The sequence below is a fragment of the Zingiber officinale genome, chromosome 1B (genome assembly GCF_018446385.1).
Source record: "Zingiber officinale cultivar Zhangliang chromosome 1B, Zo_v1.1, whole genome shotgun sequence".
Lineage (NCBI taxonomy): Eukaryota > Viridiplantae > Streptophyta > Magnoliopsida > Zingiberales > Zingiberaceae > Zingiber > Zingiber officinale.
Window position 1 is genome coordinate 25,337,751 of NC_055986.1, and position 15,343 is coordinate 25,353,093.

The 15,343-nt window shown below is 40.0% G+C and overlaps 2 protein-coding genes across 4 annotated transcripts; one reads left to right on the top strand and one right to left on the bottom strand.

The window, feature by feature from the left end:
* Positions 1-229: 229 nt before the first annotated feature.
* LOC122053271 (BEL1-like homeodomain protein 1) lies at positions 230-2,989 on the top strand. 2 transcript variants are annotated; one of them, XM_042615264.1, is made up of 5 exons: positions 230-378; positions 632-1,366; positions 1,453-1,817; positions 1,902-1,962; positions 2,037-2,989. In XM_042615264.1, the coding sequence occupies exons 2-5, from the start codon at positions 656-658 to the stop codon at positions 2,613-2,615; spliced, it is 1,716 nt and encodes a 571-aa protein (XP_042471198.1). In that variant the 5' UTR covers positions 230-378; positions 632-655; the 3' UTR covers positions 2,616-2,989. The 2 variants fall into 2 exon arrangements, with proteins under 2 accessions (XP_042471198.1, XP_042471189.1); XM_042615255.1 differs by having other exon boundaries at positions 238-378; positions 591-1,366.
* Positions 2,990-4,664: 1,675 nt separating this feature from the next.
* On the bottom strand, positions 4,665-15,073 carry LOC122053263 (digalactosyldiacylglycerol synthase 1, chloroplastic-like). Of its 2 annotated transcripts, XM_042615233.1 has the most exons (7): positions 14,207-15,073; positions 8,434-8,466; positions 7,676-7,763; positions 6,576-7,054; positions 6,231-6,497; positions 5,736-6,085; positions 4,665-5,624 (listed from the first exon to the last, which is right to left on the bottom strand). In XM_042615233.1, exons 1-7 carry the CDS (start codon positions 15,056-15,058, stop codon positions 5,096-5,098), a joined length of 2,598 nt encoding a protein of 865 aa, XP_042471167.1. In that variant the 5' UTR covers positions 15,059-15,073; the 3' UTR covers positions 4,665-5,095. The 2 variants fall into 2 exon arrangements, with proteins under 2 accessions (XP_042471167.1, XP_042471177.1); XM_042615243.1 differs by lacking the exon at positions 8,434-8,466.
* Positions 15,074-15,343: the final 270 nt, after the last annotated feature.

A 15,343-nucleotide genomic window follows, 5' to 3' on the forward strand; every position in this document is an offset into this window, starting at 1 on the left:
GAAAAGCGTGCGTCAAATCACTCACCGAGGCCAAAAAGTTATTGCCATTTTAGAAAAAAAAAAAGAATAAATGAAATAAGAAATAGGAAAAAGGAAGGGGAAAGATAATGTTGGTAGTGAAAGGTAGTATCTCTCTTTCCTCATCTTCTTATTATTATTATTATTATTATTATTATTATTATATTTTTCTCGCTTCAGCGGGAAGACACTGTAGGTGGAATAAGATATTCACTATAAATATATTTCTTGTTTTGTTGTTTAATTTGCTCATCATGACTCTGGTACCTCTCATCTTACTCTTCTGAGTAGTAGATGTTTGATGTAGGAGATGAGTACTTTCTGAAAGTTCCATTCTCATTTCATCCTCATCTGTATCAGGTATATATAATTTGCCTAAAAATATTCATTTAATTGTCTCCTCTTTCTTCCATCCAAGATCTGCCAAGTTCTTGTAGAATATATAGATGACTTCTTTATCATCTTCTTATAATAATTCTGGTTAGATTTCAGTTCTAGTAGATCATAAAAAAAATTACAAGATTGATTAGGGTTCATGGTTATGCGTTCTAAGATTAATTTTCCTCTTTTAGATCTATTCAAACATTATGGTGATTTTTCCCCATTAATTTAGAGGGAAAAGAGTTGATTTTCTAGTATGGCGGCTTATTTCCGTGGAGCGCCGGAGATGCAGCCGGACGGCGGCCTGCAGACGCTTTATCTCATGAATCCGAGCTACGTCGGTGGCTACTCCGACGTGGCGGCCTCTCCGCCGAACATGGCCCTACTGAACTCCGCCATCGACAGTAATTCAGTGAACTCTATAAGCCTGCAGAAGCACTTTGTCAGCATCCCGGTCCATCAGCCCTCGGCTCCGACGCCCCACCATGACTTCGACAGCGGTGGGCCGATCCATGACGGCGTGTCGTCTGCAGTTCAAGGCCTGCTCCCCCGCTTACACCAAAACCTGTGGACTTCCGCGCCTTCGATGTCGAGCCGCGGCCCAGTGGCCGGCGCCTCCCAGCAAGGCTTGTCTCTCAGCCTCTCCCAGCTCGAGACGGCGGCACCGGAGATGCCTCCGGCGAGAGCCGACGAGTCGAAGATCAACGGCGTAACTGGCTTGCTGATGAGGTCCAAGTACTTGAAGGCGGCGCAGCAGTTGCTCGACGAGGTTGTGAACGTCGGGAAGGGGTTCAAAGATGAGTTCACAAAGCGGGCCACTTCCAAGAACCCCGCCGCCACCGTCGTCTTCAAAACCACGGACGGTGGAGAGGAGAACACGAGTGCGAAGCGGGCCCCGGATCTCTCTTCCGCCGAGAAGCAAGAAGTGAGGATGAAGAAGGCCAAGCTCGTTAACATGCTCGAGGAAGTAATTAATGATCTCTCTCTCTCTCTCTCTCTCTCGATCGAAAACAGAGTGTTCATCGATCTAAACACTTCTCGAGCAACATGTAGGTCGAACAGAGATACCAGCAGTACCGCCACCAAATGCAAGCCGTGGTGTCCTCGTTCGAGGCCATCGCCGACACCGGATCAGCGAGGACGTACACCGTGCTGGCTCTCCGGACGATATCCAAGCAATTCCGGTGCCTCCGGGACACCATCGCCGGCCAAATCCAGGCCACGAGCAAGAGATTGGGGGAGGAAGAGGCAAAGTCCGTCGGGTCCAGGCTTCGGTTCACCGACCACCACTTGAAGCATCAGCCCGCGCTGCAGCAGCTGGGGATGATCCAGAACAACGCTTGGCGGCCGCAGAGAGGCCTCCCCGAACGCTCTGTTTCCATCCTCCGCGCCTGGCTCTTCGAGCACTTCCTCCACCCGTAAGCCCTCTCAAATCAGCAAATCAAATCAAATCAAATCAATAAATCTCTGCGATAACTCTATGAATTTATATATGGATGCAGATATCCGCAGGATTCAGACAAGCTCATGCTTGCTAAACAAACAGGACTGACAAGGAGCCAGGTAGTTAATACAGTTAAATTCAGTAGATAACGATGAGAGATTCAATGTTCAATATCCAAATCCAACCGGCGCAGGTCTCGAATTGGTTTATCAACGCGAGAGTGCGTCTGTGGAAGCCGATGGTGGAGGAAATGTACTTGGAGGAGGTCAAAGATAAAGAACAAAACACCTCTGAGGACATGGCGAGCAAGAGCGACGCTCATGGAAGCACCCCATCCAAGTCAGTAGTAGAACAACAGGAAAGTAACCCGACCACCGCAATTCAGCCTTTGGCTACCAAGAAGGCGAGGAGGAGTGAGGAGGAGCTCATTGCCGGTGACACGAAGAGCAACCAGGAGCTACTGATGAAGCTCATGGATGGATGGCAGAGAGTCGGGGAGCAACAGAGCTCCCATCCCTCCTTGAACCCGGGACATGGCGGCTACGGAGGCTACTCGGTTGGGCAACTCAGGGAGCAATTTGCTCCGAGGTTCTCAGGCAATGGGGTGTCCCTCACGCTTGGCCTGCAACACAGTGGGAACCACTCCCTCTCCGTGGTGCAGCCTTCAAGCTTCCTCACAAGCGAAGGCAGCGACTATATGGCGCATCCATCCAATGCAGCAGCATTCATGGCAGACAGAGGTCTGCTGCTCAAATATTACCAGGCATCATAGGCTAGGTTTCTTCCTATATTGCATTTCAATCAGTAATCAAATATATATGTGGTTGTTGTGTACTAGTGGTAGTGTATATATACAGAATATCATTCTATATACACAGAATAGAATTGTATGATTGAGTATATATACACTCTCATTGGAGACTAAGATGCAAATCATCCGTATGGAATTGTGCATCAGTTGCTTCTAGGCAATATGGACATGACGGGGTTGATAGATGCAATGGTAGGGTCATGGAACTCACTTACGAACTTTTTGCTTGCCATGGAAGAACACCCATGTTTCAATAGCTTGAGGATTTGAATGAACTAATTCTTACATTGTATATATTTGCCTCCTCTAATGGTATATAGATGAATGCCACATAATATAATGTTAGGATGTCTAGGGTTAATAAAATCTTTCTCAATCCCTTAAAAGTGTTTCCTTAAATATAGATATTAATCAAAAAGCATATTAAGTCATCCAGTTGAGACTCATCCATTGTATGTCTTAGTTGAGAAACAAAGCCACAATCTTTTTGATTGGAATGCTTGCGAGCATATCCATTATATCATGGTTAATATAGATATGTTTGGTTCCACCTCTATCTTAGATCTTTGAATAGAAATATACATAAATTGTGCATTCAAGAATCAATGTGTTGTTTTTTGGAATTCCTAAGATTGAAGGTGGTTTAAGTTAAAAAGTCAATATACAGCACCCAACCATCTTGATAAGAATTTGCCCACTTTAAGATTCTTATTGAATTTGTGAACTCCTTACTTGCATGGATGAAAATTAATATACAATATCACAAATGTATCTTTCTAGTGCATGTATATAAGTCATATACAACAAGATGCCAACCAACTGGTCCTTTTATTTTAATAAAAAAAAAACTAGTAATTTCGAACTGTTGAAGCATTTAATGTACCTATCTACACAACCAATGATGATATTTTACATATATAAGAAATAGGCCCTTAATGTTTTTTATTTATGAAAAAAAATTGTTCTTGCCAGATTTTACATTAGTCAACTTTTTTTTCGAGATCACATTTGGTTTTCAACCTCCCTTTCTAATCTAAACCGCAAGCTAATTTATGGACAAAGATACAATTTTAGGCACCTTAAAATGGTCAAATTGAGACACCCTTTCATTTTGCACATATATATTTATAGATTTAATCATACAAGTTAATCTACAAATGTATGACTAATCAATATAAAACGATGCAACAAATAAACATATGGTACCTTATTATGAATAATCTTCAATCATATGGCAGCGTACATATGGATTATAATCACCATTGAGTAATTTTTTATAGTTAAAGGAAACTCAGACAAACAGTATATATAAAATGGCATACATGAGAATATGTTTTCTATAATGAAAACAATTTAAAAAAAAACAAATGATGATCAAATAACAATATATAATTATCATTACATTGGCAGTTGCCATAATTTTAAGCTAATGGAGAAGAATGAGACTTCTGAACATTTCAAGTGTGTTCAATCAATGTCCAAAAAGAAATATATCCAAGGTCTTTACCAACACCAAATTATTGGCCGAGTCAATTGGATTCGGATAAAGTTTGTCAGAGCTTACAGTGAAATTAATAATTTGAGAAATTTGAAACTTCCACCTCAAAAGCAATACAAAGAAGGGGAATTATTCAAATCACCAGTTTTTCCTTGATCTCTTCCAAAATTTCATTAAAAATATCTCCAAGATATAATAATAAAAAGAAAATGCGAAATGGGCATTTTTAAAATTACCCTAACAAATTTGAAGAATAGGTAAAGAACAGACCTGTATCAAGATTGGGCCAGAACTACAGCACTCCGCAGCACCACATTGACTTTGAAACATGGCTATCATCAAATGCATATCTTCATAACCTTTAACACCAGAAACTTAACCAAACCTGTCCGTTAACATCTAGATACTTATCCTCGGCTCCACCTTGGCTTGAGTTAGTCCAATTACAATTCAAAACACTGCCAAGATTTTCTTGAGCCTTGTGTATGAAATGCATAAGCATTGTTCCCAGGTTCATAAAATACAAGAATAAGAATAAATAATAAATAATAATAATAATAATACACCTTTTAGCTCGATGTAGATGTCTTACAAGTCCTGTGGACTCAGCGTGATGCACCTCTTTGCTATGATAAATATCCAAAAAATAATAAAGTTAAACCAAGTTCTATTTACATATCAACTACTATAATGGACTAACTGATCAAGTTTTGAGGACCACGAGCTGCATATATCATCCTAATCTTGTCCAAACTGTGGTAGCTAGTATCAGCAGCTGTTCATTGTTACACGCAACATCTCAGATCGCACTGTGCAGACCAATTGACTCTAGATATATATTTCTTTATGCCAGTAGCAACTAGCCAGGTAAATCAAGAGTCAAGGTACATGAAACCTGGGAAACCATCCAAGTAATAGTAATATGATCATGTTAACCTTTACATTACCAACCATATACAGGGTTTTGCACCTGGGGTGGCAGCTGGTGCAAGTCCATACAATGCTGCTTACTGTAGTCCCGTGTTCCAGGTATAGCACCAGTAGACAACCTCAGGATCTCATTTCCAGTGAAACAGTAATGAGCAAATGCTAATCCTCCATCCACAGCCTCTGAGAGAATTGGCATGGAAATCGACTTGTTGACCTTCGGGCCACTAGCTTTGCAGCTTATAGTCTCTTCATTGTTCAAAACTTTATCAAGTTCTGAATATTGCATAAATCGCTGTGTTGCAGCTTCCCATGATAAGTTATATCTTTGCTCAGAAGTTAGAGGCTGAGGCTCATTGTTCATGGCCTCTTTCACTCTCGCCACAAAATCCTCCGAAGTCTTGTAAGTCAAGCAGTTGGGAAATGCCCTGAAGAATTCATTTGATGGGTGATCCGCACATATCACAAATTTTCCCATTGCAAGAGCCTCTGCAGTTGCTGTGCACAGGACATCACTGACACTAGGATTTACAAAAACTTTGTACCTGCCAATACAACAGAAAGACAGAAACATATTAGCACATTCATAATGAAGAGAGAAGAATCAGGTAAACCATAGATCCTGTAAGTTAGGTTTTTTTCCTGCCAAACATTACCCATGTAATGAATCATCAGCATGATCCCTTCCTTTGAAAAAGTTAAGGTTCAAGTCCAATTTCCTTGCAGCATATTGGACTTCCTGTGAATCCTCACCACTTCCATATATATCCAACTTGAACCCTTCCAAGTCATTTTTGTGCTTCGCAAACAAATCTATCAATTCCCTGTAACCTTTTGCCCAAACCATTTTTCCAAGAAAATAGGCTCCTTTTGAAAAAGCCTGATTCCCCTGCTCCTTTTCAGCAGCTATTTTTTCTCCAACTTTAAGAAATTTGGGATTAACACCATGAACATTGCATATGATAGACTTGGGTAACTCCTGAGTAGCTGCAGAAAGCCGCAAAACCTGGAACATTTAGCAGAGAAATTAGGAAACCACTTTTCTGTACCATGCACAAATAAATACCAGTACCGTCCTGAGTAAGAACATTACTTTTTAATTTTTAAATTGACTAAACAAATCAAAAACTACCAAATTTCAAATCTCATGCCTTGTCACAGTATGCTCTTGTAACCCAATTGTTGATGTGCTTGACAAAGAATGCTTGGATAGCTCCATTCTTCTGTCTTTTAATGTACTCCAAGTAGTTTGTATGAACTACACCAACAACATAATTAAACTTATCTGTCCATCGCTTTCCATGATGATACCAATTTAGGTGCTCTGGCTCTTCCAGTATTGCAATATCAGCCTCCTTGGAAGGAATAAACTGTGTGGTATCCCCAGCAGGTATTATGCTTCGTCTTTCCCTTGAGAACTAAAACAAGTTTAAACATGTTAAAAACAATGGTACTGCAAAAGGTAAACAAGCAGCATTAAATGCTTCACATAATACCTTTCCTGGATAGAAAGAGATCTTAAAATCTGTCTTGAAGCCAATCCGATCCTCCAGCCAGTTCCTTATGTAGGCTTCCTGCTCTTCAGGAGAAATGAATCTTAAACTGTTGGGATAAACTAGATCCTGATCTGATTTGCAAAGCCAGGGGACCACCAAAGTAACATCTTGTTTTGCAGATTTAGCCATATATGCAGCTCGAAATAATGGATTTACAGCAGTTCCAGTCATCCATGGGAGACTGGCAGTTGTTACAATTGCAACATGCCGCTTCTTGTCTGTTGTCTTGTGCTCTAAAAGATTAGTCCAAAAGCCTCCCTCATAATGATGACCTGTACTTTCGAGCACACTGGCGATTCTCAGATCAAGATAATCAATGTTCTCATCTATCAAGGATGCCTCCTTTGCAGAAAGAGAATGAGAAACAAGGTGATCTTTGTGTCTCCTGCACAAGGCTTCTATAATTTTATTACATGTATCTGCAATAGAAACCCACTAAATGAGATCCAACAGCTATGGATGTTAGTGAACTAGACATTGCTAAAGCTTAATTAGATGCTCAACTTAGAAACAATTAGGACATGTTTGGTTGAAGGTGGTTGTTGATAACCTTGGTTATCTATCTCAGATTATGTTATTTAATCTTGTTTGGTTCAAGAATAGAATGACTCCCAGGTAATGAAGTATGCACGCCACGTCAGTAAACGGGGGATATAACCCGGAATGTAATTACCTTGGAAGTGTGAGGTTTTACATGATTGCGTGTTAACAAAAAAAAAAATCAAAACTTTTTTACATATTCTTTTTTCCTAAAATGGTATTTCAAAGGTTAAACCAAACAACATTAGGTTATATTTTATTCCCTAAAACTAAGATTATGCATGATAACTTAAACCAAACATACCCAAAGTTTCTTTAAAAAATACATGACATTCTAAGACATATTGTGTATATATATATGACATCCTAAGCCAACACCATCAGCTCCAGGTTGTATTTAACTCACAAGATGATTGATTAACACAAAACTAGCCCAAGTGCAAAACACACACACACACACACAAACAAGTGGCCCAAATCTCTGAGAAGGAAAGCATTACCTCTCTGTATTCCAAGGTGATCAAACAGTGGCCCAGACTGCTTAACAAGATATGCCAACAGTTCAGGCAAGTCCAATGGTAGAATTTCCTGCAATAGATATATTCATCTAGCAATTCAATAGCAAATCTATTGTACGAGGCAAACATCAACATCAATGCCAACATTTATGCCAGATATTACAATTCATGAAGATGGATTTTATTCACATTACCATGAACCCACATGAAATTATTATGGTATTGATGTATTTATACATCATGTCTATTTCTATATTGCTTTTAAGAAAAATTCTGATCTTTAAATAGATTTAATCTAGTTCTGGATATAAATAAGGTCACACTAGTTTTTGGGCAATTTGAAGTTTGATGTTAAAGCAAATATTCAGATAGTATGTATGGAAATACTGTGTCTATTCAGATAGAATATACAGAGATACTGTGCTAATCTTAAAAGTATTTTGCTCAATCTTACAATGTTTAAAGATAAATATCTTGTCTCAATATTTGACAGTTTGTTTTATATATGATTTAAGCAATTGAAGCCCTAACGATTTTTCTTTAAAGTACTGATGGCTATTTTTCTTTGCTTTCAAACAGCCAATCTTCTCTAGTCTTTGCCTACTATCCACTCTCTATAAAAAAAAAAAAATTGGAAAGGCGGCAGCATCAGATCTCATTTTCAGTGATGTGATGAAACATGTCATCCAATAGGACAAGTAACAAAAAGTAAAAGATCTCAAAATAACACCAGAACCAACTTTTGATTCTTGAGGCTCTTTGACAAATGATCCCTGAAATACAAGTAAAAGGTAAATAAATATTCTTTCAAACAAGAAAATAAGTAAAGTAACCATAATAAAATGAAAAAACAAAAAAAATGAAATTCTCTTGATCACAGTAATGAATACCTTATGTCTAGTTTGGCCGGGCTAGGTAAGCGTAATATGCGCTAAAAAGTATGAAGTCACTACAACTAATTTAATCAGTTAATCTGGAGGAAATACCTCATCAAAAGAGTAGAATCAAAATTTTATTTCAGTCCATATGCATAAGAGGTTGTTCCAGAGTAAAACCAACAAATCCAGGTTTTATTTACTTTAAGTGGAGCCATGTGAGCCTACCTTCTACAGGTACAAGATAAAAACTGAAGCCTAGTGAACAACAATAACATTTCCCTAGTCTTCTTGTGCTTGAAACTGAGACAAGATCAAGGAATTAATATTGTAGTTGATACAAATAGTAAAGTATCAATCCAAAGAAGAAGGCAACAAAGAAACTCAACTGCTTAAAAGTCAAAGCGAAGGTGAAGAGAAAACACTTACAATTGAAAGGAACCATCAAGAAAAGATACTGAAGAAATTTTGTTCCTTGATGGTGAAAACGAAGATGAGGATGAATTGTTCCTTCCTGTTAGAAAAGATAACCAAGGGAAGCTAACAAGAAACTTTGTTCCTTGAAGGTTGAAACAAAGTTGATGATGCAACCACTCCTACCTCTTGGAACAGCCAAAGGGAAGATAGCGACAACTTGTTACGAGTCGAGTTATTCAGGGTGGGTAGGAATGGTGCGAATACTAATGGATTGATTTACAATTAATCAATTCATTGTCTAGATTTTAATTTTATTCTACTTAAGAATCTCAATATTTTATTTTAAATAACTTTAATTTTATTTTACATCAAATCTCAGGAGAGAGAGTGCCTACTGCTAAATAAGTAATCTTCTGAGACAAGGATACAAACAAAGATATAGTACTTTGGATTTCTTTACCAACATTAAAAAATATTTATAGAACGATATATCGTTGTGCACAAAATACTTAAACTTGAACAATGAATCTACATTATGTTGGCCCAGGTAGGTCGGAGGGAGGGGAGGTGAACTGGCTGTTTAAGAAAAACCTTCCTCGACTTTTAACTCAGATTAGTAGTGCAATAAAAAATAGAATAAACAAACAACCCAAAAAAACAAGGCCAAAAGAGTTACTTAGTTACAACCAAGAATGTTATTAATCCAAGGCAAGTAAACGCACTAAAGATCTCCTTCTTTGAAGCCTCTTAAACTCGTTGGAAGCTCAGAAAGTAGCTAAGAAATCAATACAGAAGTTGTTACCTATTTCCTAGGTCCAGGGGCCTTTTTATAACCACTGTAAAATCTTATTTGTAGCTTGAAGGCGCCTTCAAGGGATAGAACTTTATCTGCCGAGGATAAAACATTATCCTCGGCAACGTTCAAATCTGCCAGATTGAAGGCGTCTTCAATCACGGTTGAAGGCACCTTCCATGTGGGTTGAAGGCGCTTTCAACGTTGTTGAAGGCGCCTTCCCACTGAAAGGTGCGGAGGTGCCTTTAACTCCAATGAAGGCGCCTCTGCTCCTTTTAGGCTCTTCTGCTGCTTGCTAGGGTGATTTCGGCCAACCGGAATAGGGCTCACCCGAACCCATTTTCCGGCCTTTTCCTCAAGCAGGCTTCCTCCCCGGCTTCTCGTCCCTCGAACCACCGCGTGCGTCCTTCTCGTCCGCCAATGTACTCTTCCGCAGCACCTCGTCTCTCGGATGCACCGAGCCCGTCGGCTCTCTCCCGTGTCGTCCTTCTCGCTAGTTGCGTCTTCCGCTCGACTTCCTGTGTTCCTAAGCTTCTGTGCAGTTAGACACAAAGGTTAAGCACTAACAGGACCTAATCTGACTTAGTCGATCACATCAAAACTACCACGGGGTACCAACAATCTCCCCCTTTTTAATGTGATCAAACCCTACTTCAGTTAGGGTAAACCACAAATAAAAAACAGTTATAAAAATATTTTGCAAGTAAAAAATTTTACAAATCCAAAATTAAAATTTGTTGTACTACTCTCCCCTAGACTTAATATCTTACTAATCCCCCTTTAGATCACATCAAAAATGGGGTACTTTTAAAAGTCTAAGAATAAAAATGAAAAAAAAATCTAATTGATTTAAAAAGATATTAACTGAAAATTAAGGTATTTTTATAACTTCTAAATGCTTAACAATTAGTCAATTAAATACTTATTTCAATGATTAGTTTCCAAACTGTAGTGAGGTACTAGGCCTTCTTAGATATTGGAACAATAACCACTTTCTAGATAAAGTCTCTTAAAGAAATTTAATATTTAATTTACTCCGAAAGTCATTATTAAAAACATTCAATCCAAATATGATTTTGGAACCCAATATAGATTCCTAATTAAAAGTTTCTTAGTTATGCATTTTTGTGAAATTTTCCTAATCTGACCTTTATGGTATTTAAGGTACCAATTCAATCCACTATATTTTCTAATATATTGAATATTTGAGCAAGCACGATTTTTCAAATTTTCTATTTCATTTTTCAAGCTTTCATTTTCATTTTTTATTTTATCAAAGTCTTCTAATCGACAAGATTTAGTTAGAGTTAATTTCAATTCTTTAATTTCTTTTTCTAATTTACAGTAATTTTTTATTAATAGTTTTATAAACTGAAATAACTTGTCAGGAGGAAGAGACCGTACTTTACTTACCTTGTCGATCCCGTGATCCGAAGCTCCCTCTGAAGTACTGCTTTCTTCCGATGTCGCTCCCCCTTTATCGATGCTTTCGATACTCATTTTGGATGAGTTTGCTTCGTCTCCTTCTTCTTGGTGACTTACCACTAGCGCAAGTCCGACGATGACTTCAATTTCCGATTCGGACGACGTTTCGTCCCACGTCGCCTTCATATTCTTGTACTTGTTCTCTTGGGTCGGCTTCTTGTTCTTGCTCTTGTCCTTGTCTTTCAATTTAGGGTAGTTATCTTTCACATGCCCTTCTTCATTGCAATGGTAGCACCTTATCCTTCTTTTTCTACCCTGCACTTGATTAAATTTTTTAGTTTTACATAACTTTTTAAATTTACGTATCATCAATGCGGTTTCATTATCATCGAGAGAAGATTCTGAATCTTGTTCATCCGCCTTTGCCTTTAAGGCAATGTTATGCTCCTTGTTCAGACCTACACATCTCGCTTCATGGACTTCAAAAATTGAAAATAATTCTTCTAAAGTAGTTGAATCTAGATCCTTAGATATATAATAAGCACTTGATTAAATTTTTTAGTTTTACATAACTTTTTAAATTTACGTATCATCAATGCGGTTTCATTATCATCGAGAGAAGATTCTGAATCTTGTTCATCCGCCTTTGCCTTTAAGGCAATGTTATGCTCCTTGTTCAGACCTACACATCTCGCTTCATGGACTTCAAAAATTGAAAATAATTCTTCTAAAGTAGTTGAATCTAGATCCTTAGATATATAATAAGCATCTACTAATGATGCTCATTCAGTATTTCTAAGGAATGCGTTAAGAGCGTACCTTAGCAAATCTCGGTTACTTACCTTTTCTCCGAGATTCGTGAGTCCAGTGATAAGCTCCTTAATCTTTGAGTGAAGGTGTGCAACGGTTTCGCCTTCTTCCAGTTTAATGTTGCTGATCTGGTTTCTGAGCAGATCCCGTCTCGCGAGTTTCGCCTCCGAGGTTCCTTCGTGTAGTTCCAGAAATTTCTCCCAGAGTTTTGCAAACTCGTAGGCTCCGATCCGATTGACTTCTTGTGGCAGTAAGACGCTTAGCAAATGGAACTCTTCTTTGCCATTTTCCACGAAATTAACCTGCTCCTTGTTGGTCCGGTGGTATTTTTCTTTGCCTTCGGGTGCTACAAAACCAAATTCCATTATTAAAGCAAATCGAAATCAGTTTTGAAAAATACCTCTATCTTCTTCTTCCAGTTGGCGAAATTTCCCTCGAACTTCAGTGGGTAGATGCTTGATCCGGCCATCTCATATGCTTCGTTCGGCGATTAGTCCTCCTGAAGCGAACCTTGCTCTGATACCAATTGTTGGCCCAGGTAGGTCGGAGGGAGGAGAGATGAACTGGCTGTTTAAGAAAAACCTTCCTCAACTTTTAACTCAGATTAGTAGTGCAAAAAAAATAGAATAAATGAACAACCAAAAAAACGAGGCCAAAAGAATTACTTGGTTACAACCGGGGAGATTGTTAATCCAAGACAAGTAAACGCACTAAAGATCTCCTTCTTTGAAGGCGGAGAAGCCTTTTACACTCGTTGGAAGCTCAGAAAGTAGTTAGGAAATCAATACAGAAGTTGTTACCTATTTTCTAAGTCCAGGGGTCTTTTTATAGCCCTTGTAGAATCTTATCCGTAGCTTGAAGGTGCCTTCAATAGAGGTTTAAGGCGCCTTCAAGGTTAGAACTTTATCTGCCGAGGATAAAACATTATCCTCGGCAACGTTCAAATCTGCTAGATTGAAGGCGCCTTCCATGTGGGTTGAAGGCGCCTTTAACGCTGTTAAAGCGCCTTCCCACTGAAAGGCGTAGAGGCGCCTTTAACTCCAATGAAGGCGCCTCCAACAACTTCGCAGATCCTTTTTGGCTCTTCTGCTGCTCTGTTTGCTAGGGTGATTTCGGCCAACCGGAATAGGGCTCACCCGAACCCATTTCCGGCCTTTTCCTCGAGCAGACTTCCTCCCCGGCTTCTCGTCCCTCGGACCGCCACGTGCGTCCTTCTCGTACGCCGGTGTACTCTTCCGCAGCACCTCGTCCCTCGGATGCACCGAGCTCGTCGGCTCTCTCCCATGTCGAGTCTTCTCGCTAGTTGCGTCTTCCGCTCGACTTCTTGTGTTCCTAAGCTCCTGTACACTTAGACACAAGGGTTAAATACTAACAGGATCTAACCTGACTTGGTCGATCACATCAAAACTACCACAGGGTACCAACACATTAGACATTAGTCCAAGTTAAAAATAGAAGACAAATTGTGGGAGAAAATGCACAATGTCATCTACAATGCCCAGATGGGAGGACTGAATTATATCTTATTAGGTCTGATCGCCAATCTAAGATCTAAAGCCAAGTAAATTATAGTTCACTCATCTAACTTTATACATTCTCTTCCCAATGAAACTAAATTAAGGTGTCACAATCTCACCCAATGAAGGTAAAGTTCAAATATAGGTGAGACTGATCACTATTTGACAACATGTGAGAATTCATGGTAGCAAGAAAACCTTTGAAACATAACAACATGCCTAATATTAGGTCTGCTATCAAATGCAACAACCTACCAAATTGAGAGATCTGAGAAATGATCCAACCACAGTAATGATCTGCTATCAAACTAACTTATTAGATCCAACCATTAAACTAAAATGATCAGTTTAATAGTTGTTGATTTTCTAAACCTACGAATGGCTTGCATCACAACATTTCACAGTAATGAGTCGAGATTAAATATTTGAGTGGTGAGGAGGTTTATAAGCAGAACTTTAGGTATTTTACTAACACAATTATAAATAAAGCGCACAGAGAGATTGATATAAGAAATTAAAAAAAAAACAGTTTAAATTCACGAATATTTCCATCTTCATTCACAAGCTGGCCCCATTAATTAAATGCTTATGGTTTCAGCATATTCAGCAGAAGAGATACCCTAAGAAATCAAGAAATAGGGAGGATGGATTGACTTGACTTAAGAAGAGCACTCACCAGGCTCAATTTCACTTTCTCGACCAACTCGTTGCTCGTTGACTGGCTCTTCCGCTCTAACCCCTTCAGGCACATCTTGAGGATTCGAATGGGATCCCACTCCTTCACTTGCTCCTCCTGCGCCTCCCCTTTCCACAGGACCCTCTTCTGACTCCGAGCTCCGTCCCCGCCGAGACCGAAGATCTCCCCCATCTCATCCACCTCGGAGACGATAACACTCCGTATGGAGGACATATCGATCCGAATAGTTGACTTGGGGGCCCACTTCTCGAGCACCCTGCGGCTTAAATCCCGGGCGGAGTAGGCCTGCTGGAGCTCGGACAGCTTGGGCTTGATGCGCTTGACGATCTCCAGCTCCGAGGGGGACGAGAAGGCGAGCCCCGCGGACGGAAAACTGAAGAAGTTCTCAAGCTCGCGATCGGCGAGACTCTTGAAGGAGCTGGCGCGGGCGCGCATGAGCCGGAGATCTGCGTCGGCGTTGTCGCGCACCTCCCGCCACCCCCGGGAGATGAAGGAGAGAGCCTTCTCGGCCGTCCCGGCGCCCGGCGACGGTGCGCTCTCCGCTCCGCGGCCCAGCATGGTGCGCGAAGAAGGCACCGAGGGTTTGTCGACCAGAGCAAACGGGGTGGTATTTGTACCAGAAAGAGAGAAAGAGCCGCATTTATCTCGAGTTGGATGACATGGTGGGTCGGGATTGGTCAGATGCTTCCTCCCTGTGGGTACGCGGCTGAGTATATTCCGGAGTGTAAGATAATATTCTCCACTGTTAAAGCGACCATGGGCGTTGAGGCCCAGGTCGGTTGCCCTGCTTGCCACACTCGTTGATGGAAGGGAAAGCAAAGCCGCACGCATTCTCTGCCGCGTGCCCAGCTCCAGAAACTCCCAGCATCTCTGTGTTCCGCCTCGTTTCAGATGGCTGCGGGTCCAACCGATTCCGTGCCGTCCAAATTCTTCTTCCAGAAATTTCTTAAACGATGACTCAAAGGAAATTTTCAAGAATATTCGTTTTACTGCTTATTTTAGCTGGCATCGGTTTTCAAACTGTCTTCTAACATATGGCACTTGTACAGCATAAAAACTCTCTCTCACATATATATATATATATATATATATATATATATATATATATATATATAT

Coding starts and splice junctions, on each gene's coding strand:
- LOC122053271 (XM_042615264.1), top strand. CDS start 656: ATGGCGGCTTATTTCCGTGGAGCGCCGGAGATGCAGCCGGACGGCGGC. Junction 1,367..1,452: donor TCGTTAACATGCTCGAGGAA/GTAATTAATGAT, acceptor AGCAACATGTAG/GTCGAACAGAGATACCAGCA. Junction 1,818..1,901: donor TTCGAGCACTTCCTCCACCC/GTAAGCCCTCTC, acceptor ATATGGATGCAG/ATATCCGCAGGATTCAGACA.
- LOC122053263 (XM_042615233.1), bottom strand. CDS start 15,058: ATGCGTGCGGCTTTGCTTTCCCTTCCATCAACGAGTGTGGCAAGCAGG. Junction 7,764..8,433: donor AAGAGCCTCAAGAATCAAAA/GTTGGTTCTGGT, acceptor TATCTATTGCAG/GAAATTCTACCATTGGACTT. Junction 6,498..6,575: donor TCTCTTTCTATCCAGGAAAG/GTATTATGTGAA, acceptor AACTTGTTTTAG/TTCTCAAGGGAAAGACGAAG.